The 26,711-nt window shown below is 44.7% G+C and overlaps 1 protein-coding gene across 5 annotated transcripts in view; it reads left to right on the top strand.

Annotated features, from left to right (window-relative positions):
- The window catches only part of Dcun1d4 (defective in cullin neddylation 1 domain containing 4), a 78,135-nt gene that overhangs the window by 30,620 nt on the left and 20,804 nt on the right, over positions 1-26,711 (top strand). For all 5 annotated transcript variants that reach the window (XM_052735128.1, XM_052735129.1, XM_052735127.1 and 2 more), the window contains 4 exons: positions 4,767-4,881; positions 7,729-7,820; positions 17,612-17,682; positions 21,139-21,230. In XM_052735128.1, the coding sequence (XP_052591088.1) occupies positions 4,767-4,881; positions 7,729-7,820; positions 17,612-17,682; positions 21,139-21,230 (370 nt within the window). The remainder of the gene's footprint in view (positions 1-4,766; positions 4,882-7,728; positions 7,821-17,611; positions 17,683-21,138; positions 21,231-26,711) is intronic.

A 26,711-nucleotide genomic window follows, 5' to 3' on the forward strand; every position in this document is an offset into this window, starting at 1 on the left:
AGGCTGGTCAGGTAAGGTGCTCGCACGAAGACAGAAGGACCTGCTCAGGCATCAGTTCAGAATAGCATGCCAAGTTAAACTGTTAGGAAAAAGCAAGGTGAGTAGACGCTTCCGGTGACCTCAAGTTACCTTTAAAACTGGCTTTTCTGGGACAATACTAAAATAGGCCTATTGAAAAATGTCAGCAGTATTTTAAACTGTTTAATATGGGAAGAAAGACTGTATTAATTGACTTAATTGATTTTTTTTTTTTTCCGAGACAGGGTTTCTCTGTGTAGCTTTGCACCTTTTCTGGAACTCGCTTTGTAGACCAGGCTGGCCTCGAACTCACAGAGATCTGCCTGCCTCTGCCTCCTGAGTGCTGGGATTAAAGGCGTGCGCCACCACCGCCTGGCTAATTGACTTAATTGAAAAGCTAAAAAATAATTTGTTCTTTTGAAATAGTAAACCCCCCAAATCAATCTGAACTTTCAGGTAAAAACCTTTATATACAATTGGGTTTTCAAGTGTGTGTGTATGTATGTGTGTGTGTGTGTGTGTGTGTGTGTGTGTGCAAAGTGCATGTGTGTGTGTGTAAAGTGTATGTGTGTGTGTGTAAAGTGTATGTATGTGTGTATGTAAAGTGTATGTGTGGAGGCCAGAGAACTTTCTGGAATAAGTTTGAAATTTCCTTCCATCTTTATGTGGATTCTGGGAATCCAGACTCAGGTTACTAGGTTTTCATGACAAATCCTTTAACTGGATGCACCATCTTGCTGGCCCTAAGTGTTATTTTCATTGTCTCTTTAATGATTATTTCAGTGCCATACCATTTAGAAGAAACTTGTGTCTCTAGTCTCAGCATTCTGGAGCCTGAGGCAGAAGGACTGAGAGTTCAAGGCCGGCCTGAGCCCTATAGTAAGACCCTGTTTTGAAAGCTCCAGGGCTGGGGTGTGCTGGTCAGCAGTAGAACGTTTGCCCGGCTTGTGTGAGCTCGTGAGTCTGTGCTGTAAGGAAAGGAAGTACTCTGTGACCGAGTGGAAAAGCTGTGGCCTTGAATCCCTGCCACCTAAAATGTCAGGTGAGCTGTAGCTCGTTTCTGAGGCAAACAGGCTCATAGGAGTTCTTGATTGTGTTATTTACTTTTGATTTCTTTTTCTGTAAAGATAGAGTTAAATTGAGGTGAAATATGTATTTAAGCTTTGGAGCCTAAATTTATTGAGATAAATGAATACAAATTTGTAGAATACCCATTTAGAATTAAGGATGTATTTTAAGAAGCACTGTATTGCCAGCAAACGTGAAGTCAGCTTTGCTGACGAATGGGGAGGTAAGTCAGAAATGATGGTGCATTATCTAATCAGAGGTGTTTCAGGTATATGGAAATGTTCTGATTTTAAGCAGCTGATTTATGCATGTGTAGGAACACATTTATTCAGTAAATACTTAACTGTCTAAGGAACTCAATAAAGTATCTTTTTGCTATCATAAATTATTAGATAGACAAGTGAACCCAACAGGAAACCACAAACAAAGACGTACCTTTTTCCTTTCCCGTGTTTTTGTCGTTTTGAGACAGTGTCTGATCTTCAACTCAGATTGGCCTTGAACTCACTTAGGTAGCCAGTGTCGGTCTTGAACTTGCAACCTTTCTGCCTTAGCTTCCTGAGTGTTGTGATTACAGGCTGAGATAGTAGGCATCGACCACTCCTGCCTGAGATGCACTCCTGTGTGTGTGTGTGCACTTTAGAAAGTCCTGGGAGGTTCTCTGGGTTGTGATCTGCCAGGCCAGAGAAGCAAGAGAAGCCCAGGAGGCCGGAAGCAGGTGTGCTGCTGAACCTGTGTATGTGTTGACTCAGGTCTTGTTGGGAAGTTGTTCTTTTAAGTAAACTCCCAAAACATTGCTTTCCTGTAGCCTGGAAAGTTCTCTCTGGGTCTGTGTCCTCCCCATCTGTCCTGAGAAGCAGCCATGCAGGGGCAGAGTTGTGCTCGCCAGAGAGACGAGTAGACGCGGCTTACGTGTGGAAAATGGCCGGTAATGGTTACTATGTGTGCTGATACTCAGAGCAGAAAGATCTAAGAGAAGTCTGTCTCTTCGCTAGGAGATACAAATTTTGAATAAAGTAAGGCTTCAAACTTGAGGAAATGAGTAAGGTCTACACAGATGAGATAATGATTCGTGAAACTTACAGAAGGAAGCATTCCTTGGTAAGAAAACTAGTTGGCCGTAAGGTGTTTGTGTGCTTACCCAAGATGCACTACTGTTGGTGAGTAGGGTCAGTGAAAGCAGACTTTGTGCTGCTGTTTCTAAAGGAGCCAGTGGATTATGTTGTATTGGAGGAGACTTTATTTTCTCATGGACTGAGGAGATAAATGCATTTTCCTGTGTTCTGTAAATACTGTGGGAGGAAAAGGCTGCTGCCAGACCAGATGCTCTTGGAAGGAACTGCGCGTCCCTCTTGTGTGTCCGTATCGAGGGTGGCGGAAGCCCGCTTGCAGTGGCAGGCATGCCCCCAGTTCTGGACACTGTTTCAGGCTCTATGACTAGGTAGTGCCAACATTTTCCTTCTTCGGGCCTACGAGGCCTCAGTGAGCAAGGATAACATCCTCCTCAGTGCTGATTGTCTGCAGGAGCTGAGGTCACTGCAGAGTTTAAACCTCTGAGTACACTGTGGTGTGCTTGGTGAACAGGACACTTCTCTGTAGGGAAGGTGGATGAGTGTGTGTGTGTATGTGTTTGTGTGTGTGTGTGTGTGTGTGTGTGTGTGTGTGTGTGTGTGTGTGTGTGTGTGTGTAGGCAGCACCCCCTCCCCCTGGTTCTTTTCTTCTTCTCAGCTGCTGTTGTGAGAGGTAGAGAGAGCTTTGTATCTGAGGAACCTTCCTTTCTTGGACAGTTAGGCTCCAGGCAGGTTGCTGGGTGTCATCCGCCTAAGCCTGTTGGATATCAGGTTTCTGGGCTGAGGGAGCGAGCAGACTCTGACGCCCAGGGGACTGTCCGGTACCAGCTCTGGGCATGAGTTTATTTGGGAGAGCCTAGAAGCATGTCACCTAGGAAGTGTAGCAGAATGGTAGAAGCCTGAGTGACCTGGGATTTGGTCCCAGCTCGCCACTGCTCTCAGCAGCTTGTCACTCTGGCTGCCGACCACTCTTATCTCTCCTGGCGCCCAGTTAACTGTGGTCTGGCCTCCGTCCATCATCCCAGCTCTTTAGCACAGCTCTTTAGCTTGAGACTTTGTGCCTCACACAGTGGCCTCTGTATGGCCATGGAACCACTCCCCGCACCCCAGTCACCCCTTCTCTGGCTTCGGGGACAGCATAGAGGTTGTTCCCTTCCTTTCTTAGCCCTCTGAATGGCTGTCCACCCTAGGGTTGGGGGACATAGAGCTTGAGACTGATGGTGGCTGAGAGCTGGCTTTGCCACTGACCACCACCAGGTCCTTACCCTTCAGCCGCACACACCGCCACACAGTGTGTGTCATCGAATGTTTGTTGAATGGATGTTTGTTCTCAAGAAAATTGTGAGAGGGCAGAAGAGAGAGAACACCTTTGCCATTCTTCAAATGACAAAGGAATAAGAGGCCTAGAATAGGTTAGCAGTCGCCCAGACCACAGTGTTAGCTGGAGAGCCGAGCATCCAGTGAATGCGGATTGACATAGCCTAGCATGCTCCCGGCATGGCTGTCCACAGCCTTTCCACTAAGGGTTGAGGAAGTGGGGATGGAGGAATGGTGTGTGCTCATTTTAGAGACCTTGGAAAGTCATCAGGTGCCCGAGCTGTGTTTCCCCAGCTGATAATGTAGAGAATTGCCATTGCCTGTCATGTGCAGTGTTCTGTGAGGACTAAGCGGCATGACTGCTGTCACTCATACCCAAACAGGGTGTTTTATGTCTTCTAATTATGGTTTAAGACAGTCTGCAGTGAGACTGCCCAGAATTGGATCCTAGTTTTCCCGTTTACCTCATTTCTGTCCTTCCTTCCTTGCTGAGTGCCTTTCTTCGTAGTCCTTTTCGTTAGGAGTGAGTTTATGCAAGGGTTAAAATAGGACCTGCAGCACCACATATATATGCACACATATATGCATATATGTATGTATATATATGTGTATATATATGTGTGTGTGTGTGTGTGTGTGTATATATATATATATATATATATATATATATATATATGCCCGTGTTACTGAATATTGTCAGATTTTCATATCCTTTTCTAAGTTACAGTTACGCTTCCTGACACAAGCCTTCTCTGAAGGTGGCAGTCATTTGCAAGTGGCAGAAGCAAGGACCAGTTGCTGTGAAACTTGTGTTTTGAAGTCCGATTTCTCCCCACCCTCCCGGCCCCCACCCCCAGCAGCATCCCTTGAAGCCTGTGTTTGGACTGGTGTGCCTGTGTTTACTTTAGGCGGCATTACTGGTTAGTCCCCTTGCCTTGTGAAGTTGTGTATGTGACGGCAAGACGGTTTGTCTTGAAGGAGCGTTGACATGTAAGAAGCAGGACATCTCGGTGATTTCCGGGAGCGTGGCCTCCGCAGTAAAGCTCCCTTCTAGTTCTGTTGCAATTTGGGGTTGTGGGGAGTATTCACTCGAGTAATGGCAAGGTTTATTTCTTGATACAGCGTTTCCTCAAAGAGGAGCCAAAACTCATTTTCCCTCTGTAATGGTGTTGACTGATACCATCTAACCACTTCACGGGGTAGGCAGGCCACGGGGTTGGTTATTTAGTGGTGACACTGGGTGGGAGTCCGTGTGCCGAGCCTTAATCTTGTGTTGTCCGCCTTTGTTCCTAGGAAGCCTGCGGTCCTGCAGCTCTTCAGACTGCTTTAGTAAAGTGATGCCACCAAGGAAAAAGAGAAGACCTGCCTCTGGAGATGACTTATCTGCCAAGAAAAGCAGGCATGACAGGTAGAGTGCAGAGGCCATGGCCCAGGTCAAGGGCATGCGCCCGCCCGCGTGGAGGTGTGCAGGTCTGCCTCATGCAGTGAGGGGCTTTGTTGAATGGAAGTGCTGGCTGAAATATTCTCTACTTCTGTGGGCGGTGCTTAATTATTTAATTATTTAACGATGCTTATTTTTGTCTTGGCTTGTAGAACTTAAAAAGAAAATAGGCAATTTGAGATTTTAGACATTAGTTTTATCTTTTTGGTTTTTCGAGACAGGATTTCTCTGTGTAGCATTGGTGCCCGTCCTGGAACTCACACTGCAGACCAGGCCAGCCTCGAACTCACAGAGATCCGCCTGCCTCTGCCTCCCAAGTGCTGGGATTAAAGGCGTGGCCTTTAGTTTTATATTAATCAATTGATCCTCTAAAACTGGGGTGGCATCACTTTTTTCCATTGGCGCCTGGCTGGTAGAGCCTGGGAAAGCCTGTCAGGAGCGGGTATCTGTCCTTTGGAGAGGGTCTCACTGGCTGCAGCCACAGGACCAGAGTCAGACAGCTGTTTTGAGTGTCCTTACCTCTCCAGAGTATCAACCGGTCGTAATTTCTTCTCATATTGCTGAGAATTTAATGAAAATGGAAAAACAAGGCTACTTAAATCACGTTCGGACAAGTCACATGTTGATGCCAAGGACTGTTAAATGTTTTTCTTAGATGTCTTTTCCTTTCATCACATGACAAATTTCCTGTCTTGTCTTTTCTCCTTTTTTCCAATCTTTCCCTGATCCTACTCTGGCTCATTTCATCAGTGGTCTGCCGAGCATCTTTAAATGGAGGGACTGAGATGGTTTTTGTTTCTTTCTTGCTGCGATGCTTCATTTGTTACAACTCCGTTGGAGGAGCAGAGGCAGACAGCCGAAATGAATGTAACACCACAGTTAATATCTGAGCAGAAACCGTTATCTAGGAGGAGAGAGGGATTTATTTCCAGGATAACCACCAGTTGTCTTGCGGCCAGTGGTTTTCAGTTTTGTGAAGCTAAGTACCTTGTATCAGAGAACTGGTGAATTCGCATACTCATGTAGCATTCTGTGCTGTAAATTTTTTCTTTCGTTATAACTTGATGTGATACTAATGGACTATGAAAAATCCAGCTTAAAAGCTGGCAGTTCAGATGAAGTTTTTGAGTTTGATTCTTGGCCTTTTAATAACTTGATTTACATACCACGAAGTTGATCGATTTGAAGTGTATAACTCAGTTTGTTTTTTGAGCTAACGGAGTTGTAGAAGCTGTCACTGCGATCCAGTGTCGGAACATTTCTATCATCCCAGCCGGTCACTTCAGCCTCAGGCAGCCGCTCTTTTAGTTTATGCCAACCGTGGTCCGCCTTTCTGGCATCTTATCCAAATGGTCTTCTGTGTTTCGCTTTCATAGTTAGCATGATGTTTTTGAGGCTCATCTGTATGGTAGTGTGCACCAATCTTTTGTTTCTCTTAGCTGCTGCATTGTTTTTCCATTGTCTGGTCTTGGGCAAGTTTTAGTTCTAGGGAATTTTTACCTTGTGGTGCCTTACAGGAGAACTACAAGTTTATAGATGAATTAAGGCTAAGATAGGAATGTCCGGTCCCTTTCTCTTTGAACCCGTGGCTGGTATCGATTGCATTTATGTAGGTTATGTAGGTTATTATGTGGGTTATTATGGGGTTTGTAGGTTCAATAACTTCAAACCGTCCAGCATGATAGTCTAATGATGATAGTTATCAGAATTTCTATCAGAGGTTTACACCAGTAATCAGTCATTGTCTAGGTCACGAATAAACACTTGTGAATAAATTTACTAAAACAGGGAATGGTCAATGATCTTTATATTAGTATATAAATAAAATTATATCCAGGAATATTAATACAGCTGGATGTATGCGATGGGTTAAGATATATACACATTTTTTTTTTTTTTTTTTTTTTTTTTTTTTTTTTTTTTTTTGGTTTTTCGAGACAGGGTTTCTCTGTGTAGCTTTGCGCCTTTCCTGGAACTCACTTGGTAGCCCAGGCTGGCCTCGAACTCACAGAGATCCGCCTGGCTCTGCCTCCCGAGTGCTGGGATTAAAGGCGTGCGCCACCACCGCCCGGCCCTATATACACATTTTGTAGCCAAGTCACATTTGAAGCTCCTGCTCCTGCCTGCTCCATGTGGGAAGCCCCCCTCAGGCTTGTCACGAGATGAGGGTCTCCTGAGTTGCAGGAGGCTGCTCTGCTTCGTCTCCAGCTCAGGCCACCCAGCAGGCTTACAGTGGAGCACCAGGAGCCAGGGAGCTGTCCTCTCTCTCCCAAGAGACTTCTTCCAGCCTTGTACCTGGATTAATTTTGTTCTGGAAGCTTGGACATGGGTTGATGTTTCTCTTTATTTGCTTAATGTTTTCCAGCATAACTTACTACTGACAAATTCCTCCTCAGCCTGTGCTTAACCCAACTTTCATGACACAGAAATCAGGAAGATTTAATGGAGAGATAGGAGTAATTAGTGTTTTTTAAGGGTCATTATGAATGCCTTATTTCTTGGCATGTTTTACTTGGAATCTTTCTGTAGTGAATTCTAGATAGTGAGGCAAGTTTATCAAGTAACTAATATGTTTAATTGTTACTGATTGTTGATAAGATAGTTGTATTCCTTAATGTTTAATTCTTTATTAAGATATGGGTGTGTTTCAGCACTAGTTATGAAACTGCTTATGCTTGAAAATGTAGGGAATAAAGTTTTAAAATATATTTAAAACACAGGTTGAGTAGATGTTTGGTTTATACCAAAGTGAAAAGTACCTGCTACCTGAACTCAGTGTCTTAAATAACATGCAACTGCTTTTTCAACTTGTAGTATGTACAGGAAATATGAGTCAACCAGAATTAAGACTGAAGAAGAGGCCTTCTCCAGTAAGCGGTGCCTGGAGTGGTTTTATGAGTACGCAGGTAAGTCATGACTGCTGTCATGTGATCCTTAGGAAAAGAAGAAGCCTCTTAGAGGAGACCACAGGACTTTAAAACATGGACTTTTCAAATTGTGTGTGTGTCTCTGTGTGGAGGTGGGGGTGGTGCACAGAGGCAGAGCGGGAGAAAGGGATGTAGTTGGAGCCAATCACTAAATACCCTATTTATAGCCAGCAGCTAAGCCCAAGAATTCAGAACACTGGAAGGGAACTGAAAAGATGAAACACTTGGGAGCAGCCCTTTGGATTGCTGAGAAACCTAGTTAGAATACTGATAGTGGGTAATTACTTGGTTTAAGCATCAAAGTTAAAATAAGCTTTGCTGTTTTTTTTTTTTTTTTTTTTTTTTTGGTTTTTCGAGACAGGGTTTCTCTGTGTAGCTTTGCGCCTTTCCTGGGACTCACTTGGTAGCCCAGGCCGGCCTCGAACTCACAGAGATCCGCCTGGCTCTGCCTCCCGAGTGCTGAGATTAAAGGCGTGCGCCACCACCGCCCGGCAGCTTTGCTGTTTTGAACTTCATCGTGGTGCAGTGGAATTTCCTTACACTGAGTGTCTCTATTTTGGAAGATCATCTGGCAGAAACGGTTTGCCTCGGTGTTTAAAGTGTCTTAACATCGAGTCACCTCTTAGCAGTTTACTGTGACTGGTTGGACAGCACGGTGGCAGCCTCGGCCTTGTGGTCGCTGCCTGGTGCTGAGCGGGGAGAGGAAGAATGTCAGACCACGCTGCCTGCAGGTTTCTTGACCTTCGTCTTCCTCCCATATTTTAGGCCTTCTCAACTTGACCGTTGAACTGCCGCACAGTCACCTCGACTGTCTCAACGGCCCTCACACCCGTTTTCCTGTCACTGGTCTTGATTCTAGACTGCGTTCCATGTGTCTCTGCTTGTCTTCCTTAGAAGCAGCTCATGGATGCTGTGCTCTGACATTATCCCCTTCCTGCCTGCCACTTAAAAGATCCCTGTTGCCTCCAGGATGCCAGCACAGCTCCACCGTCCCTCTGCTGGAATGCTTTTCTCCTCTTTCCCATCTGATAGTAACTGTTCCTTTTACCTCTTACCGGTATTTGCCGACCATGAAATCCGGTTGGGGGCTCCTGAATTATGTTAAGAGCCTTGCGGCCTTCTTCTCACTTCCCCAGGACTTTGGTCATAACTTGTTTTGTCCAACTTTGAGTGTAAGCTTTAGGATTTCTCTACCCTTTACTGTAATGAGAGTCTTGTCTCTCTCATCACAGAGGCTGACCCAGGGGGACCAGATTCCCTCCCTGGGCTTCGCAGGTATGCAGTGAGAGAAGAGCATCTTTATTTGAGGCGTGAGTGCGGGGCTGGGGGAGGGTTTGAAAGGATACAATCCGGACTCTTTCAGTTTTCACTTGAGTGTAGAGTCCTTGTGAAGTACCTCTGTACTTCTAGTGAATTCTCCTTTTGCAGTTCCAGCTGGATTTGGTGTGCAGGGCATGGACACTGGTACAGACACCTGGTGTTATTGGAGCGTATCCGTTTTCAAGCTTCATTAGAGCATGAGTCTTTGAAGACATGCTTAATTTGATGTAAAAGTGGTTGACAGTTTCCACGGGCTCAGAAGAGGTCTGAGTGGATAAAGAGGTGTTCTACATTCTTACTACATTATGAGTATCTTTTGATTGCCTACATTGACTCACATTTATTTCTATGAAAATATGTTCTAAAATTATGAAAATTTAAACAAAACCTAGCACAGTAGCACAGCTATTTGTGTGTGTGTGTGTGTGTGTGTGTGTGTGTGTGTGTGTGTGTGCACATGCATAGGCACACACTTTTCTTTAAAAGCAAATGAAAGAGTCTGTTGTTTTATTTTTTAAGAGGGCAAGATGGAATTGCCTTCTTGCTTGCTTTTCCTTGACTGTTGGTGACACTTTGGAAATAAGATTAAAGCCACATTGTTTGGGTTCCTTGGGGTCCCTGATGGGTCCCTGTAGTCCTCCATGCTTTCAGAGTGTGTGTGGGTGAGTTTATCTGTGTGTTTATAGTTCCGGAGCCCTCTCCCATTTTTAGCCTTTTCTTCTTGTGTTCCTTATCAGTTGGAAAAATGGCTTCAGATTGGGAGACCGAGAGCCCCAGTTGGCGCCACGCTCACTTTGACTGTTTGAGGCACATGAACTGGCAGTGCAGGGCAGGCATAGGTTGGGAGAGGCACTCGGTGGCCTTTGGTATGGCTGTGGCATGTCTGTAGGAAAAGGCCGGGAGGTGCCAGGAGGCTGGCATAAGAGCAGGTGTGCTGGTTTGAGCTGAGGACAGATGCTGACTCTGTCCCCGCCTTTTAACCTGACGTGAAGGCAAGCATGGCGGTAGATTGGCTCATATGGGTGGATCTCTAGTCCTTTCCAGAACCCCCATTCTCCTCTTGTTCCTCGGCACCCACAGCCCAAGACCAGCATGGTTTAACATATGCTGAGGTGGGGATTCTCACCTTTCCAAACCGGTGCAAACTCAGTTCCTGAGTCCAGAAGTTCGCTAAATAAACCCTGGTCTCTGGGTCATCTTCCTGGTGTCTGGTTGTAGGTTTATTCCCTTTCTATTTGGAACCGTTTTCTATTAGTTGAAATAGGATTGGCCAGGATAGAGGCAATGTTTAGTTTCAGTTCCATCTGAAAATGGAAATGTTTACCTTCTCATTAGAATGAAAATGGTTAAGTTTACATTAAAAGTCTATCAGGTGCCTTCTACTTTCTACAGTGAATGTAAAATAGGAAGTGGGGGAGTAACATGGGTTTTGTTTTTGTTTTAAACAGTGTTCCAGTATAGCTCACATATGTAGGTCATGTTATTTCTGTAGGCCATGATGGTAAGCCCTTAGGCTATTTTGAGTTAAATTCTGTAGTAGTTGTCTTTTGGTCTGTGAAAGGGGGATTAGAAACCAGAAGAGATGGAAACGTAAGACATGGGCATTTATAAAAATGCTAAAGTCTGTTTCTGGAAGATACATTAAAAACTACCAAAGAGACCCAAGGACAGCCTCTTTTGCTGCAGTGGTATGTCCTGCTATGGTTCTGAGAACTTCAGTGTGGTGGTCTTGGAGTATCAGGAAAAAGTTAGATATGTTTAGTTAGAGTCCCTCTTTAAGGGGCAAGGAAGTGGGGACATCACTTAGCATTGTGACTTTTCTCACAATCTACCTTTCCCAGTTTACCTCCAGCATCTGGTAAGCCAGGGCATCACATGGCTCATTATTTGAAATACAGATGCAATTGATGTTTTAAGTCTTCCCCAAGCTCTACTTCCATGATCCAGTGGCATATTCTTGGCATACCTTGCTTGACAAAAGTTACCACGTTAGTCTAGAGATGAACTCATAGACTTACACTAAAATATGTCCCAAACCCCTCTCTTAGGATTTCTCTTGCGTTGATACACACCATGACCGAAAGCAACCTTGGTAGGAACTTAAAACTTTCAGTTTCCATTCCCTCATGGAGGGAAGTCAGGCCAGGCACTCAAGGCAAGAACCTGGAAGCAGGAACTGATGTAGAGACCGTGGACTATAGCTTGCTGAGCTTGCTTTGTTTATAGCACCCAAAACCACCTCTCCGGGGTGGCACCACCCACAGTGAGCTAGGAGGGAACATGGAGAGAGACAACTAAAGTGAAGGGCCCTTTGAGGGGTAGTATGGAAACCTAACACAGTCGAAGCTTCCTAAAATATGTACCTATATGAAGGCGTTCTAGATGAAGTTGCCAAATAATGAGGGATCAAAGCCTCAACTGGCCATCTCTTGTCACCAAATGAAGCTTCTAGTCCAGTAATTAGATTACATCTAATTGAATTGTTGGCCAAAGGGGTCCTGTGGAAATCCCCAAACAACCCAGGCTGTTGCAAGACTTGAAGTTGCTTTCCACAAACTGACAGCAAGGCCCCACTGCTGACGCCATCACCCACAGAACTCATTGAACATGGAGAAGTCGAGCTGGTGCCCACATAGAGCCTTCACCCCCACATCCTAGTGTCTTTGGTTAGGAAGGTACTCTGCACGCTACCAAAAGAGAGAGGTAAGCACCACCCCAGCCACACACCCTTTGACACTATGTCCTGCCTAATAGATAAACTAGGGCAGTGGTGGCAGAAAGCTTGTGGGAGTAAGCGGCTGGAATCTGATTTGACTGAAGGCTCACTCCGTGGGGAGGAATGCATACCCAACACTGCTTAGTGCGATCCAGAACTTGAGACGAGATATCTAGGGTAAAACCAAGCACCACTGTTGTTTAAAACAAACAACAAGAACAATAAAGTGACTACTAATGACATTCTGCTATACTCATGGATCAGTGCCTTGCTCAGTCATCACCAGAGAAGCTTCCTCCTGAGGCAGATGGGACTTACAGCCAGACAATATGCAGAAAGGGAGAAACCTAGGACATTCAGCCCTAAACAGGAGGTCTCTATCAAATCTTTCGCCTCAGGGCTCAGGGAACCCTGAGGAAGAGGAGGCAGAAAGAGTGTAAGAGCCAGAGGGGATGGAGAACATCAAAGAAACCAGGTCCTCTAAATCAGCAGGATCAAAGCTCATGTGAACTCACAGAGACTAAAGCAGCATGCCCAGGTCTGCACAGTCTGCACCACATCCTTTGTGTATATGTTATGGCTTCTGGTTGAGTGTTTTTATGGGATTCCCGAGTCTGCAAATGAGTGGGTCTCTATTTCGTGTGTTTTTTTGGGGCTCTTTTCCTTCTGTTTGTTTTGTATAGTTCCAATATGTTAGTTTTTGTTTAATTATTTTATTATTGTTTTTCTTATTTAAGACAATTTTTAAATTTAAATAGATTTTGATCATCTTCTTCCCCTCCCCATGTCCTTCCAGATCCTCTCCCCTCCTGCCCACCCAACTTCAAGTTCCTTCTCAACAAACAAAAACCCAATGCAACAGTAAAGCCTTCCAAAACCAGAAAGCAAAATAAAACCACACCCAAAAAGAAACAAAACACCAAACTGTAACCTAATAAAAACATCCAAAAAACCCACAAAACGAAAAAACTGTGGAATCCATTGTATGTTGGTCAGTTTCTCCTGAACATGAGGCCTTTCCTGGAGTGATTTGATATACCCACTGTCACTCTATTGAAGAAAACTGATTTTTCCCTCTCACTGAAGGTACAATGACAGTTCAGTTGTTAATCTTTACCCTAGTGGCTAGATTTTTACTCATTCATTAAAGAAGATGTCCTGTAGACTTGCCCATGGGACTTTTTTTTCTCAGTTAAGATTCCTTCTTCCCAAATGACCCTAGCTTGTGTCAAGTTGACATAAGAATTAGCCAGCACACTCCCAGTGAGCAATCTGCCCACAATTAGCTTAAAAACAATATTAAATGTCAGAGGGATGAATAGATTTTAAATAATATTTATTAAGAAGCTGCATTTTACTATATTTAGAATACACACACACACACACACACACACACACACACACACACTTGAGAGCAGAGAGTTATAAACTATATGGTGAAATCGTATTCTTTTATAATTCACAGACAAGTATTTGTAACTAATACAATGACAGTGTATGCAAAGAGTGTGTAGAGTGGGGGTCATTTACATCATCACCGCAAACTTTTTTGGGGGAGGTGATTTTATTATGTTGACTCTGTTCTGGAACTTGCTGTCTATCCCAGGGTGACCTTGAACTCACATAGATCCACCTGCCTTTGTCTCCCCATTCCCCTAGCATGTGCTACCACACCTGGCTGCTTGTTAACAGATTTCTGTAGCGTTCATTTCTAGTGTGGCTAGCAGGTTCTGTAATGAATGTGGATGGTAGTGTCACATTGGAGGTACCAGCAGACCAGAGCGAGCTTGGAACAACAGTTCAGTGGTTGGCTTCGGTAGAAGAGCTTTTAAAAATCAGGTAGAATAGAAAGTAGAGAAGAATTCAGACAGGACAATTAGCAAGAGCGTCTGTAAACACCAGAAAGGCATCTGTTCCTCAGGGAAAACCTTGTAGCAAAAGGGGGATAAAGGGTGTTTGCTTAGGTCCTCCTCAGTCTCCCAGCCCTTGTGTCTGTCAGCAAGAATAAAGTCAGAGTCACGAGGATGAAAACTGGGTTAACAGGTGAAGGGAAGAAAAGCTTTACGATCGTCCTGCCTTGTATATTTGCACTTTCGTAGTAAAAAGCTGAGGGGGATGGCCTAACTGGTAAGGAGAGGGAAACACAGCTTCCAGTTTTTTGAGTTTGTATCTTTCATACCTGAATATTTTGTCGTGTAAATGCATTAATGTGCATACATGTGGACATGTGCACTGAAGCCTGAGCTGCCGGTGTATCAGCACCAACTCCTAAATGTCTTCCCATTGGAGTTCCAAGTGACAGAAACTTGCTCGTTCTCACTCTTTTTATTTGCCATTGCTTGGTTACTAACCAGTGCTTTATATAAGAAAAAGAAATGAATATAAATATTGGAAAGGAAAGGCAAGTGATTATTCATCAAAGGTGAAATGATGGTACATTATGGTATTCCTGGATACCCGGAGAGAATTTCCTGAACAAAGGTAGAAATGTGATATCAGTGTGTATATATTCCATATATAGACAGGAAACTGTGGTCTGAATGTAAAATAAATGAATACATTTAATTTAAAGAATGAAAAAAGATCCCAGAAAGAGATGGCTTAAAACACAGACCATTTGTGGATAAGAGAAGATGGCCGCACAGAGACAATGGGACTGCATGGAGTCCAGGCGGACATGGTTAATGTGGCCTGCGCCGGGCAGGGGGAAGAAGAAGGTGGGGGAGATTGTTTGGTTTCTTTCACTCCCGATAGTTAAATGAGTTACCCAGGGAAGAAAGGGAGTGAAAGGGAGGACAGGCTGGGACACCTGTACATCATGGCCTCTGGCACATGTAGTGAGTGCTTAGTGAAACCACATACGGATCAGCAGGTGTTTCTGGAGCCTAATTTCATCCATCTATTCATTTTGGCTTTTGAGAAAAGGTCTCACGGAACCCATGCTGGCCTCATCTTGTCTGGAAAACTGACCTTGGGCTCCTGATTTTCCTGACTACTTCCTGAGTGCTGGGATTACTGGCTTGGACCATCATGTTGCCCTAATACATGGGACGTGTGTGTGTGTGTGTGTGTGTGTGTGTGTGTGTGTGTGTGTGTGTGTGTGTGTGTGTGTGTGTGTATGCACGCATGTGCATGCATGTTAATTACAAGGAATTGAATCCAGGGCCTTGTTCATGCTAGGCAAATATTCTGCCATTAAGTTGTATCCCCAGGCGCCCTTACATTTATTCAGCAGTAGTTAGTGTTTGATGTATTTCTGAGACGTGTCCTTTGCAGTTGGAAGAGACAAGGCTGAAAAATAAGTGTGTGGGGATTGCTAACTCAGAGAACCTTAGCTGAAGTGCCAGAGACTCAACTTCAGGAAAGGAGAGCCACTGGAGCATTCTAAGCCAGCACAGGACTTATACTTGGGGAGGGTCTCTTAGTGGCTGTGTGCAGGCGGGGTCGGGGGTCTCAGAGAATGGATCCTGAACCAGGGCTGTACAGGAGGGATGCCCTTAAGGAACACTGAGAAGGTAGGCTAGTCAGGGGGAAGGGAGGGTGACTCCCAGGCCTGTTTCTACGTGTGTAGGCCAAGTATCTCTGAGGTGTTGCTAGAGAAGAAAATGCAGCAGCGATGAACTTGGGGGAGAAGACTTATCTAGTTACAGCTAGGAACCAGCGTGGGTGGTCATGTGGGTGCTGCTCATGGTCAGGACGAGAGGTGGGGAGTGGTTGAAAGTTTTCAGTGGTTGGAAATTTTGGATGAGCATCTACAGCAGTGGGTCTCAACTCCCTAATGCTGAGAGCCTTTATACAGTTCCTCATGTGGTGGTCACCCCCAACCGTAGCATTATTTCATTGCCTCTTCATAGCTGTAATTTTGCTACTGTTAGGGATCATAATGTAAATATTTTTGGAGATAGAGGTTTGACAAAGGGTTTGACAACCCACATGTTGAGAACCATTGGTCTAAAGACTAGACGTTGAGGTTGACCTCTACACATCCATTTTAACGAGCAAAAGAACCCACAGAAAAGCCAAAAGAGGAGAAAAAGGAGGAAAACCAGATGAGAAGTTATTTCTGGAAGCCATGGGAGGAGAGTTTCTTGAAAAGAACAGCTTCAAACTGCCAGAGATCAAATAAAACGAAGATGGAAAGTGTCCATTAGATTGGACAGTTAGGGAGGTGACTTTGGCAAGAATTTCAGTAGAAAAGAGCAGATTTCAGTAGTTAAAGCCCAAACATGAGCTGAAGTGGAGGCCTGGCAGTCCCCAGGAAGAAACCGAACTAGCTGTGGGGGTTGGGGGGGTGGTAGAGTGTTGTTCTCACTTCAGCACATGATCTACTGCTAACTCAGCCCTCAACCACAACTCCGCACTTACCGGCCTGCTTCTCTAGCAGCGTCCTGGAATTCTGTCCCCGAAGGCACTGGCCCTGCCGCTGCCGCTAAAGGTAGCCTTACCTAAACCTCTCTTGTTGTAAAGACTTGAGATTCAAAGGCTGGGGTGAAAACCCGTGAGCTCAGAGAGGCTGAGTAGCAACTAGCTGACCTCCTTATCTCCTTGCTGGCATCCAGGGAAGACCTGTGCTTTCACTTCACCACACCACAAAAGGCTGGGCCACTCCCAACCCACCCTTCTGTTTCCCGTGCCTCTCTATCTCTCCTGGACGCCCTCTGGTGCTCTATGATTCCGTTCTGTCAACTAGTCGCTAATGCAGCTTCCTCACCCAAGATTAATTTTATCTAATTAACACAAATGCAGACTCGGGGTTCACAGTGTGATCGAATATCCCCCAACAGTATATATCAAGGACAAAGTCTGGCTGGAGAGATGGACTGAGTTTCTAGGGGACTGAGTTTGGTTCTTAACATCCATTTGTGCTACTCATAACTACCTGTAACTCCAGCTCAGAGGGATCCTATGTCCTCTTTGGGCCTCTGAGGAGACACACACACACACACACACACACACACACACACACACACACACACACACACACACACACGGGAAAAAAAAATCATCAAAAGGGAACAAAAGGACAGATGTTCCATGATCCATGCTGGGCGTTGGTTCCAGGACCGGAGGGGACCAATTTCCACAGTATGCAAGCCTCTAATGTCAAATGAGCTAGTACTTGGTCATATGACCTATGAAAAATCTCCTGCCTACTTTAAGTCATTTCTAGATTTTATTTATAATACTAAATATACAATATACTATATAAACTGTGTCAGTAGATATTATATCCTACTTAATGGCAAGGAAAAAAATCAATATGAATTTAGTATAGACATAATTTTTTCAAATACTTCTGAATTGGTTGAATTTAGAGATGTAGGACTATATTTGGTTGTTTTTTTCTATGTAAAAAACATTTATGTTATTTTTCCTATTTTATAGAGATTGGTATGTGATTCTTTGTGATGATCGTAAAAATTTTTACATGTGTTTATTATAGGTATCATTACCAAACACGAACGTAGAGTTTTTAGATACTTTAAAAAGTTGTTGAGCTAGCCTTGTCCTCAGATAGAACTGACTGCCTTATCCAAAGGTTGAAGGATACAATGATGATTCAAATGAAAGTACAAAATAGAATCCTTAAGGATTAATCCTTGCGAGTTTAACTGAATATTTTCCAATTTGCACTTGATTTCTTCCTGAAGGAGTTAGTTACGGTCTTCGAGTCTTATCAGCTGTATTTGATACTGTGCCAGATTTATTCATGTGACACTGTATTTCACTACAGGAACCGACGATGTGGTGGGCCCTGAGGGCATGGAGAAATTCTGTGAAGACATTGGTGTTGAACCAGAAAATGTAAGTCTGCCTTCCAAGACGTGTGAAGTGTGACATGCTCCCTCTTTCTTGCCTTTGTCTTTTTCCTAGTCAGGCAATAATAAAAGGAGTTCGGTGTTGGCTTGTCTACAGCTGAGAAAGACATTCTGGTTTGAGTTCCGTTTGTAAATGATTCTTTTTCTTTTTTCTTTCTGTTTTTGTTTGTTTGATTGTTTGTTTTTTGTTTGAAGATAGGGTTTCTCTGTGTAGCCCTGGCTGTCCTGGAACTTGTACTTTAATGCTAGGCTGGCCTCAAACTCAGAGATCCACTTGTCTCGGCCTCCTGAGTGCTGGGATTAAAGGTGTGCACCATAGTTGGATTTTTTTTTTTTGGACCGCCAGCTGTCAACAACACGGAGACTTCTTATTAATTATGAAAGCTTTTAGCTTTCATAATTTTGGCTTTTAGCTTAGGCTTGTCTCAACTATTAAAACTTAAATGAACCCATTTCTATTAATCTACATTCTGCCACGTGGCGTTACCTCGTTTCCACCTCGTACCTTCTGTTTTCTCTCCGTGTCTGGCTGGCGGCTCTGCCTTTCTTTGTCCCAGAGTCCTCTCTGTCCCTGGAGGTCCCACTTAACCTCTGTCTGCCTCGCTATTGGCCATTCAGCTCTTTATTAACCCAATCCCTGTGACACGTCTTCACACAGTGTACAAATACCGCACAACAGTGCACCACCCCTGCCCAGCCCCAAGTTTCCCCTTTTAAGTGTTGTGTAATTGTGGTCATTTGCTGGTTGGGTTTCTTGTATCTAAAGGTACATTAAGTGATTAATCTTGCTGTTTAAGAAGGATGTGGGCACACATGTCCACAGTGGCAGATGAACAGTGGGTACCAGTCCCTGTGTGCTGTGTACCTTTACCCCCCTCAGTGGCTATTTCAACTTAATAAAGAGTTCCAGATTTTAAATAATTCTTCATAAAGGTTTGAGTAGGTGGCAATTACCATAAATTTCCCCCAGGTCTTTCACTTCTAATTGAACTTAGTTCAGAAACTTGACTGATTTTTAGTGTAAAAGTGCTAAATATTTCCCTTAGAATTTGTTTTTTTTAATATGCTTAATTATTTTTCCCTAGTTCTTTGCATCATGATAGTGTTAAATATTCTTTCTTGTTCTCACATAATACATCACACTAAAATGAAAAATTATGTTCACACATGTGCCTTGGTTCATAAATGATGCAACTTAGTTTTACAGTAGCTGCCAACACAACCAAGGTGGCAGACCCGTGAGTCTGTGGTCTGGAAGAGGTCTCGAGGGACCCTCTCCCTGGTTTAGACTTGAGACATCTGCAGCCCCATGGTGTGTGCTGTGCTTTTAATGAAAACTAGGAATTGAGGTCTTACACCTTTGGTCTTAGATTCCCTTTTATACCTTCGCCTTTCCTGTGCCTCCCAGGCTGCCCTCCCCCGACGGTCTCCCCAAGAAAAGAGTTAAATGTTCTAAAGCACCTTTGGAATGCGTTCCATTATGGGGGTTTTGGTCTTGTAATTTTTAAAAATTGTTTTAAGATGTTTTAGTTCCAATATTTTAATAGATTATTCACCTTGGTGTAAAAGTTTAGGGACCAGCAGGTCATTAGTATTTCACCTGGTGGCGTCTGTGGGCGCAGGGGAAATGGTGTCACGGGCTTTCCGGAGGAGTTTTCTCTGGGGGTTAGCTAAGGGTGCAAGGGACAGGCCGTAGGTCAGATGAGGGTGGGAGACCGGGGTTAAGCTGCGGGAGTTGAGGGATGGGCTGGACACGGAACCTGAGGCAGGAAGCCTGTCTGTCTGTGATTCAGACTGGCAAAGGAAAGTGCTCCAGGTTCCCGCCCGTCATCGCAGCTCTTGTCATCCTTGTTGGCAGTTAGGAACCCTGGAGAGCTCTGTTTCTGTAGGAATAGAGACAGTCTTGAGACGTGAAATGATGGTGAAGACTAAAAGACCAAATTCAGAATTGGGTTGTCTCCAAGCACGTGCACCGTGCTTCGGTTCTGAGACGGCAGAGTGGAAGTGGCGGTGTTGTTTGATAAACCCCCACAGCTGTCAGTCAGTCAGATGCATCCCACAAAGCAAGCGTTGAGGCCAGTGTTGGTAAAGCCTGTTTGCTTCGCCCAGCCAGCACGTTAAAGGTCCTTTAACTCTGCCTCCGAATAGTCATAGCTAGGAAGTTTTATCAGGCCTGCAAAGTTCAAGTCTCCCTTCATTTACTAAGAGGGAGGGGGTCCTTAGAAACATAGCTTTCTTACTGGTTTAAACCAAGGACGTCTGCCAGGTTGTTTCCCCCTGTGAATGTCCCCTGGGGCTGCTTAGCCAAACCTGTGTATGTATGTGAGTGTGTTCATGTGTGTGAGTGTGAGTTCATGTTCCTTCACCCTCGTCTGTTTATTAAACATGTTTTTATGTAGAACATTAAAAACAAATTATCACATCATTTCCCCCTTCCCTTTCCTTCCTCCAAACCCATCCATATACCCCTCCTTGCTCTTTCAAATTCATGGCCTTTTTTTTTTTATTAATTGTTGTTACATGTGCGTGCGCGTGCGTGCGTGCATGTGAGAGAGAGAGACAGAGACAGACAGAGACAGACAGAGACAGAGAGAGATTCTTTCACAGGGAAGACTATTTCTCCCACTCTTGAGGTCCTTACTGGTATTCCTTAGTTGCCTGACGTTCTTTGTATAGGGTTGAGGCCTCCTGGGCCTTTCCTGTCCATGTTAGCGTGTCCATTGGTGCCATCCATGTTCTGCTCATTCCCTGTCCATGTTAGCGTGTCCATTGGTGCCGTCCATGTTCTGCTAATTCCCTGTCCATGTTAGCGTGTCCATTGGTGCCACCATGTTCTGCTCATTCCCTGTCCATGTTAGCATGTCCATTGGTGCCGTCCATGTTCTGCTCATTCCCTGTCCATGTTAGCATGTCCACTGGTGCTGTCTGTCCATGTTCTGCTCATGTTTACTTTAGTTTATAATTTGGGCTAAATGGAAACCAGCTTGATAATATGCATAGTTACATAAGAATGTGGATTTGTTCACCTGAAGAAATTGATGTTAACGTGTCAGAATTGCAGGATACCTGCGCTAAGGAGAAAATCTGCTGTGGGTAATCTGAAGAACAGAGTGCCCTTTGGGGGAAAGTTTTTTTAGTAGCCTTCTAATCTGTAAATCACTTTTTTTTAAAACTGCTATTTAACAATCATGTTTTGTTCTCCTTAAATCTAAAAACACCACTGATTTTTTAATTTAATATTTTAAAATACAAACAATTTTATCACTAGTTTTTTATTATATTGTCTGACATTTTGTGGGTGTTTGTCAAACCCAGACTAACTCGTTTTAAAGCCACCCTTCATGCCTTGGTGCCTGGACCACTGTGAGCGCAGCTCTTGCAGGATGTTGGAGTGGTTAGTGGCTGAGGTCTACTTTGTCACTGTGTCTCTGTATTTCAACAGGTAGTCATGCTTGTCCTCGCTTGGAAATTGGATGCACAAAACATGGGCTATTTTACTCTGCAGGAATGGCTGAAAGGAATGACTTCTCTACAGTAAGTCCTGGGGCCGCAAGGGTCACGGGTGGTTAGAGGGTTCAGAAGATGGGTAGAATGAAGGAGGGGGCTCCCCCGATCTCCTCTGGTCATCTCGTCCCTGGGGGCTCAGGACGTGGTAGAGTTTGAGAGAAGAGAAGCCTGGTGGTGTGGCAAGCCTCCCTTTGGCTAGAGATGGAAGTCACAACCCATCCTGAGGACGATGATGGGCGTGTTTTAGTGACTGAAGTGTTTGTGTATTGGGGGTGTGGTGAAGCGAGCGTTAGTATTTTCCTCGAGTAGCTCTGGGAAGAAATAGTTCTCCCTTCCCCATGCCCATGAACCACGTGTGTGACGGAAGATTTTATGAGAGCCACGTTTTAAAAATCGACAGTTCCAATCCATTTTATTTAATCACAGATACCCAAAATGTCATTATTCTAGCATACTTTTAAAAATTAAGCTATTTTCTTTCTCTTAAAATTTTCAAAATTTAGTGTATGTTTTACATTTTCAGTCCATCAAGTCAGTTTTATTAACTGTGTTGAACCCCTTAGTCCAGATTAAGAAAAAAACAATCAGTAGCTTTATGTATTTGCTTTGTGTGCGTGCATGTGTGCGTGTGTGCGTGCGCATGCATGTGCATGTGTGTGTATGTGTGCATGTGTGTGTGTGCAAGTGCACACTTGCTTAGAGTTTCATTCAAAAAGACAATTATTCCCCTCAAAAGGAAGGAGAAAGTTGGGGAGGGAGCAACAAGTCAGACGGTTTCAAGATGAAGCACTAGCTGGCTTTGGTCGAAGAACCAGCAATGTTTATCTTTCCTTTTCCCCTTAGCTGGGAAGAAGAGACTTCACTTTTCTGGATTAAATGGTGATTGAAGTGGTCTGGTGCTGCCGTTGAAACTGTGGCGGAGTTGTTAGCTTTCACTGCCGCTGTCCCTGCCGAGACCGACCTGCCCCCCACACCGTGCCGTGATGGCTCGTGCCCTCTCCCTGCTGTTCTCCTATCTCAACATGTCTGGCTTTATTCTGAACACGGCACAGATGGGGAAACTGAGGAGAACGGCATGCCACCTGAGAAAGGAGAGCCGGGAAGAGATGCCACGCCCTGGGGTTCTTAACTCACATTCTTCCCTTAGAGCATCATCTGTGGTGGGCGGAGAACTGTGAGGCCAAAGTTGCCATTCTTTACAAACACACATTCCTTGTCTGTGTGCACTACAGTTTTGGGGTGGTGGCCCCGAACCTCTGTGCGATGGTGTCTGTTGTGGAGAGCTTGGCCTTAGGCGTCTGAAGCCTGCTGACTCTCATTTTCTCCGCGGCTTCTCCTTACTGCCTCCTGAAGAGTGCAGTGTTCTTGTGACACAAATGCATGGCCATGTCAAGACTCGGCTTCAAGGCTTCAGAGGCAGATGCCGTCCTCCAGGTCCAGTCGCATTTGTACTTAGAGGGCATGATGCCCTTTGTTATGTAGTCTCAGGGCCTCTCAGACTTTTCTCTTTACAACATTTCTCATTCATGCCAAGCCTTGCCTGTGTGTTTGAATGCTGTACTTTCTGAAAGAGGCCTACGTCTCCATTCTAAGGGATCAAAGAGCCCATGAAGGTCTTAGTTGTGAGTTCTGTTCTGTGATGTGGTGCAGTTGATGGTGACAGGTGGGTTCTCGAAGGCGGGTATGACCTAATTTGAGAAATTCAGGGTGCAGTGATATGCATGACCCACTGTAAAAGTGGAGGAAATCTTCACACACTCTCTCTCTCTTTCTCTCTCTCTCTCTCTCTCTCTCTCTCTCTCTCTCTCTCTCTCTCTCTCTCTCTCTCGTGTGTGTGTGTGTGTGTGTGTGTGTGTGTGTGTGTGTGTGTGTGTGTCCGTGTGTGTGTGTGTCCTTGTGGTGTAAAATTTGGAGTCTGGTTTCCTTATCCCAGATGGAGTTAATCATTTAGGATAGAATTACTGTAATTTCATGGTTTTAAGAACCTTCCTATGCAGGCTAACTATATTAGGAAACATTTGAATGACACTTAATATGCCAAGTACCATATCCTGGGCAAAGAAAACCCATGAACAAGATCAAGATCCTGTCTCAGTGGTTTTCAACCTGTGGGTCACAGCCCCTTTAGGGGAGCAGGTCGAATGCCCCTTTCATAAGGGTCGTCTGAGACCATCGGAAAACACAGCTATTTATACTATGATTTGATAACAGCAGCAAAATTACAGTTATGAAGTAGCAATGGAAATAATTCTATGGTTGGGTCACCACACACGAGGGACCGTCTTAAAGGGTCGCAGCGTCAGGAAGGGTGAGGACCATGGCTCTGTCATTGCTGTCACCTGACGAGAGAATGAGAATGTGCCCCACAGCCTGGGTATTTGTCCCCAAGCTGGTGGCACTGTTAGGGGACATTTAGGAGATATGGCCTTGCTGGAGGAAATATGTCACTGGGGTGGTGAGCTTCGAGATTGTATAGCCCTGCCTTGCTTCTGGTTCACCCCAGCGTTAACAGAGTTCAAGCCCCTGTCTGGCCATCCTGGCTCATTTGTCTCCAGCTCTAGCCATATTTACAATCTTTCTTCTTGCTCTTTTGACTGTAAATGTGGGTAAATGCAGTGAACAGTAACCGTGCCACAACAGAGCATTACACTAGTCTTGAAGTTCCCTCTCTTAGACAAAATAGACCCTCACTTTTGAATTCAACCTCACTCAGGTTTTTAGGATATTTCCTTGGCAAATCTAAGATGATTGTCTCCAATCCAGTTCCCAAAGCTTTCTGTGCCCCTCCCCCCAAGAGCTGGCGAGCACAGACTTTACTGTATGCTGCTCTTTTGACACTCTGGTCTTCTACACTTTGGGCCATCATTGCCCATTAAGGTCTGCTTATGACATTCTAGGACTTGGCTAACCTGTGGCTTTAAACTCTTCCACATTCCTCCATAAACCCATCCAGAGGCCTTGAACCATACTGCCAGGCACTTCTTCCTTCTGGTTCAGTTCAGGACCCCAGCACGTGGGGTGGGTGGGGTTCGTCCCTGAGTCAGTCTGCTGGAGATACCTTTACAGGCACTGAAAGTTATGCTTCCTGGGTGATTCTCAGTACAACCAGGTTGACAGCGAAGGTAACTGTCACCAAGACAAAGTCCATTAGGGGCAGGACTTAGAAATAACACTTCAGAACTAATACAGTCACTCTGCTAGCTGAATCAACTAAGACCTGTTTGGAAGATGCAGTTACCAAATCCCCAGGAAAACTCAGGAGGACTTACTTGTGGAAAGTGGTCTGTCTTTTTATCTGTTACTTGTCTTCTGTTTTAGAGTTCTGTTTAAAGATCTGTTTGAGATTTCTCCCCCTGATTTTGGTTATTTCCTTCCTTCCTTCCTTCCTTCCTTCCTTCCTTCCTTCCTTCCTTCCTTCCTTCCTCCTTCCCTCCCTCCCTCCCTCCCTACCCTTCCTCCCTTCCATCCATCTATCCTTCCTTCGTTTGTTTTTTTGAGACAAGATTTCTTTGTACAGCCCTGACTGTCCAAGAACTAGCTCTGTAGACCAGGCTGGTCTCGAACTCTCAGAAATCCACCTGCCTCTGCCTCCTGAATACTTGGGATTAAATGCCCAGCTGGTCATTTTCATTTTATTAAATTTATCCCGTGAAATGCTTTAGATTCAAGTTGGAACTCATATATATATATATATATATATATATATATATATATATATATATATATATATGTATGTATATGTATATGTATAATACAAACCTGTATTTATGTGCAATGATACCCATTTTGCTGCATTTAAATTGCTATAGCAAAGTACCAGAGACCAAGTTGCTTATAAACAACAGAAGGTTATTTCTTACAGTTCTGGAGGGAAGCCCAAGGCCGAGGCTCCAGCAGCTTTGGCACCTGGCGACAGCTTGGATTTGGCTAGTCAGGGGGTGCCTCACAGCTGTGTGCTCACATGGTGGTTAGGACAGACAGGCTTCTTTAGGCTGCTTTGTTAAGGACATTAGTCCCATTCATAAAGGCTTTGCCTTCATGACTCAGTCACCTCCAATAATATTTTTCTTTACTTGTTCAAAATCTTATGAACCATTTTTACAGTATAGTTTGATCACAGCCATTCACTACTCTACCCACCTTCTCCTGGTGCCTCTCACCCTGCCTCCCTCCTGACTTCACATCCTCCCCTTTTACTTTTTTTTTTGTTACTAATAACCTCTGAATCTAATTAATTCTCCCCTGTGTGTTTGGGTGTGAGGCCATCCACCGAGCAGGATATCCCACATTTTAATACCATTGCTTTGGGAGTTAAGATTTCAGGGTACAGATTGGTGGCCTGTATGAGTGGAAAGGGAGGAGGGAGACCCAGGACTGTAGGGGTACCTTGGTAAAAATGGCAGGCGGGCTCTTGAGCAGGTTATTACCCCCTTGTGGGAGCTGTGTTAGATCTAGAAGCGCCTTGAGCTTGGGGAAGGGAAGGGTTAGAACAGCAGCCGTTTTGTGTAAAACTATGATGGAAAAATAGCTTGGACTAAGTGAAGGGATGCAGGTTAGGGGCTGTGGGGAAAGCAATCTGTACTTAGGAGTGTGTTTCACTCACTGAATGTTGTGACTTTTATCCTGTATATACAGTTGAGGTGGGAATACGGCCACTTTCCAGAAAGCCCGCTGGGTTGAGCATTCCAGACCTGTGTCTTCACTGTCTCTTAGCTGCATAACCTTATCCTCTGAAAGGGTCCTTGTTGAATGGCCACTAGATGGCAACCTGTTGTTCCCAGCCGAGCGAGCCCTGTCTCCTTGGTGGCCCCGTTCTGAGTTTGTAGGGAAGAGCCCCTGTGACAGATGTACCCTAATGGATCCATGAGGTGGAATCTTGTATGTGCATTCGATAGTTGATCTCATTTAAAATACGGGATTTGGTCATTTCTCACAATTGGAGAAGTTCCAGGTATCTTTCAAACACAGGGGCATCTTTCGTTAGGGGTGCAAAGGTCACGCCAGGTCGGGCACAGATCCTGTGTTTGGGTCTCACATGCTGCTCTGCCCAGCACCCAGGGTCACTTCGTTTTCTTGCAGCAGCTCTTGCTGTCTGGTTCCTGCACCCGGATCTGTGAAAACTTTCTATCGTCTGGGACTAAACTAAATAGCTCATCTCAATCTGGCCCTTGGCTTTCCTCTCCAGTGAAGAGTAGGAACTTGGCCTTACATGTGTTTGAATGGACTGGCTTCCTCCTGTGTAAGCCGCCACCGTTATTAACACTATTAATTTTTTCTTTAATAGGCTCTTGGTTCTGCAGTAGTACACTTAATGCCATCTAAGCCAGCTGCCACTCCTGCATCCCAGCCATACCCACCCCATGCTGCTTTGGGTGTTTTTCTAGTCTTTGCCAACCTCATTTGGTTCCGACACTAGGACTACAGTTAGACTCTCAGCATCTCGACTCTTCCTTCCCCACACTCTTTTCAGAGATTCCAAGAGCTGTCGAGGGTGCGAGCCTGATCTCT

Source organism: Peromyscus californicus, unplaced genomic scaffold, assembly GCF_007827085.1.
Source record: "Peromyscus californicus insignis strain IS unplaced genomic scaffold, ASM782708v3 Scaffold_13__1_contigs__length_99412109, whole genome shotgun sequence".
Lineage (NCBI taxonomy): Eukaryota > Metazoa > Chordata > Mammalia > Rodentia > Cricetidae > Peromyscus > Peromyscus californicus.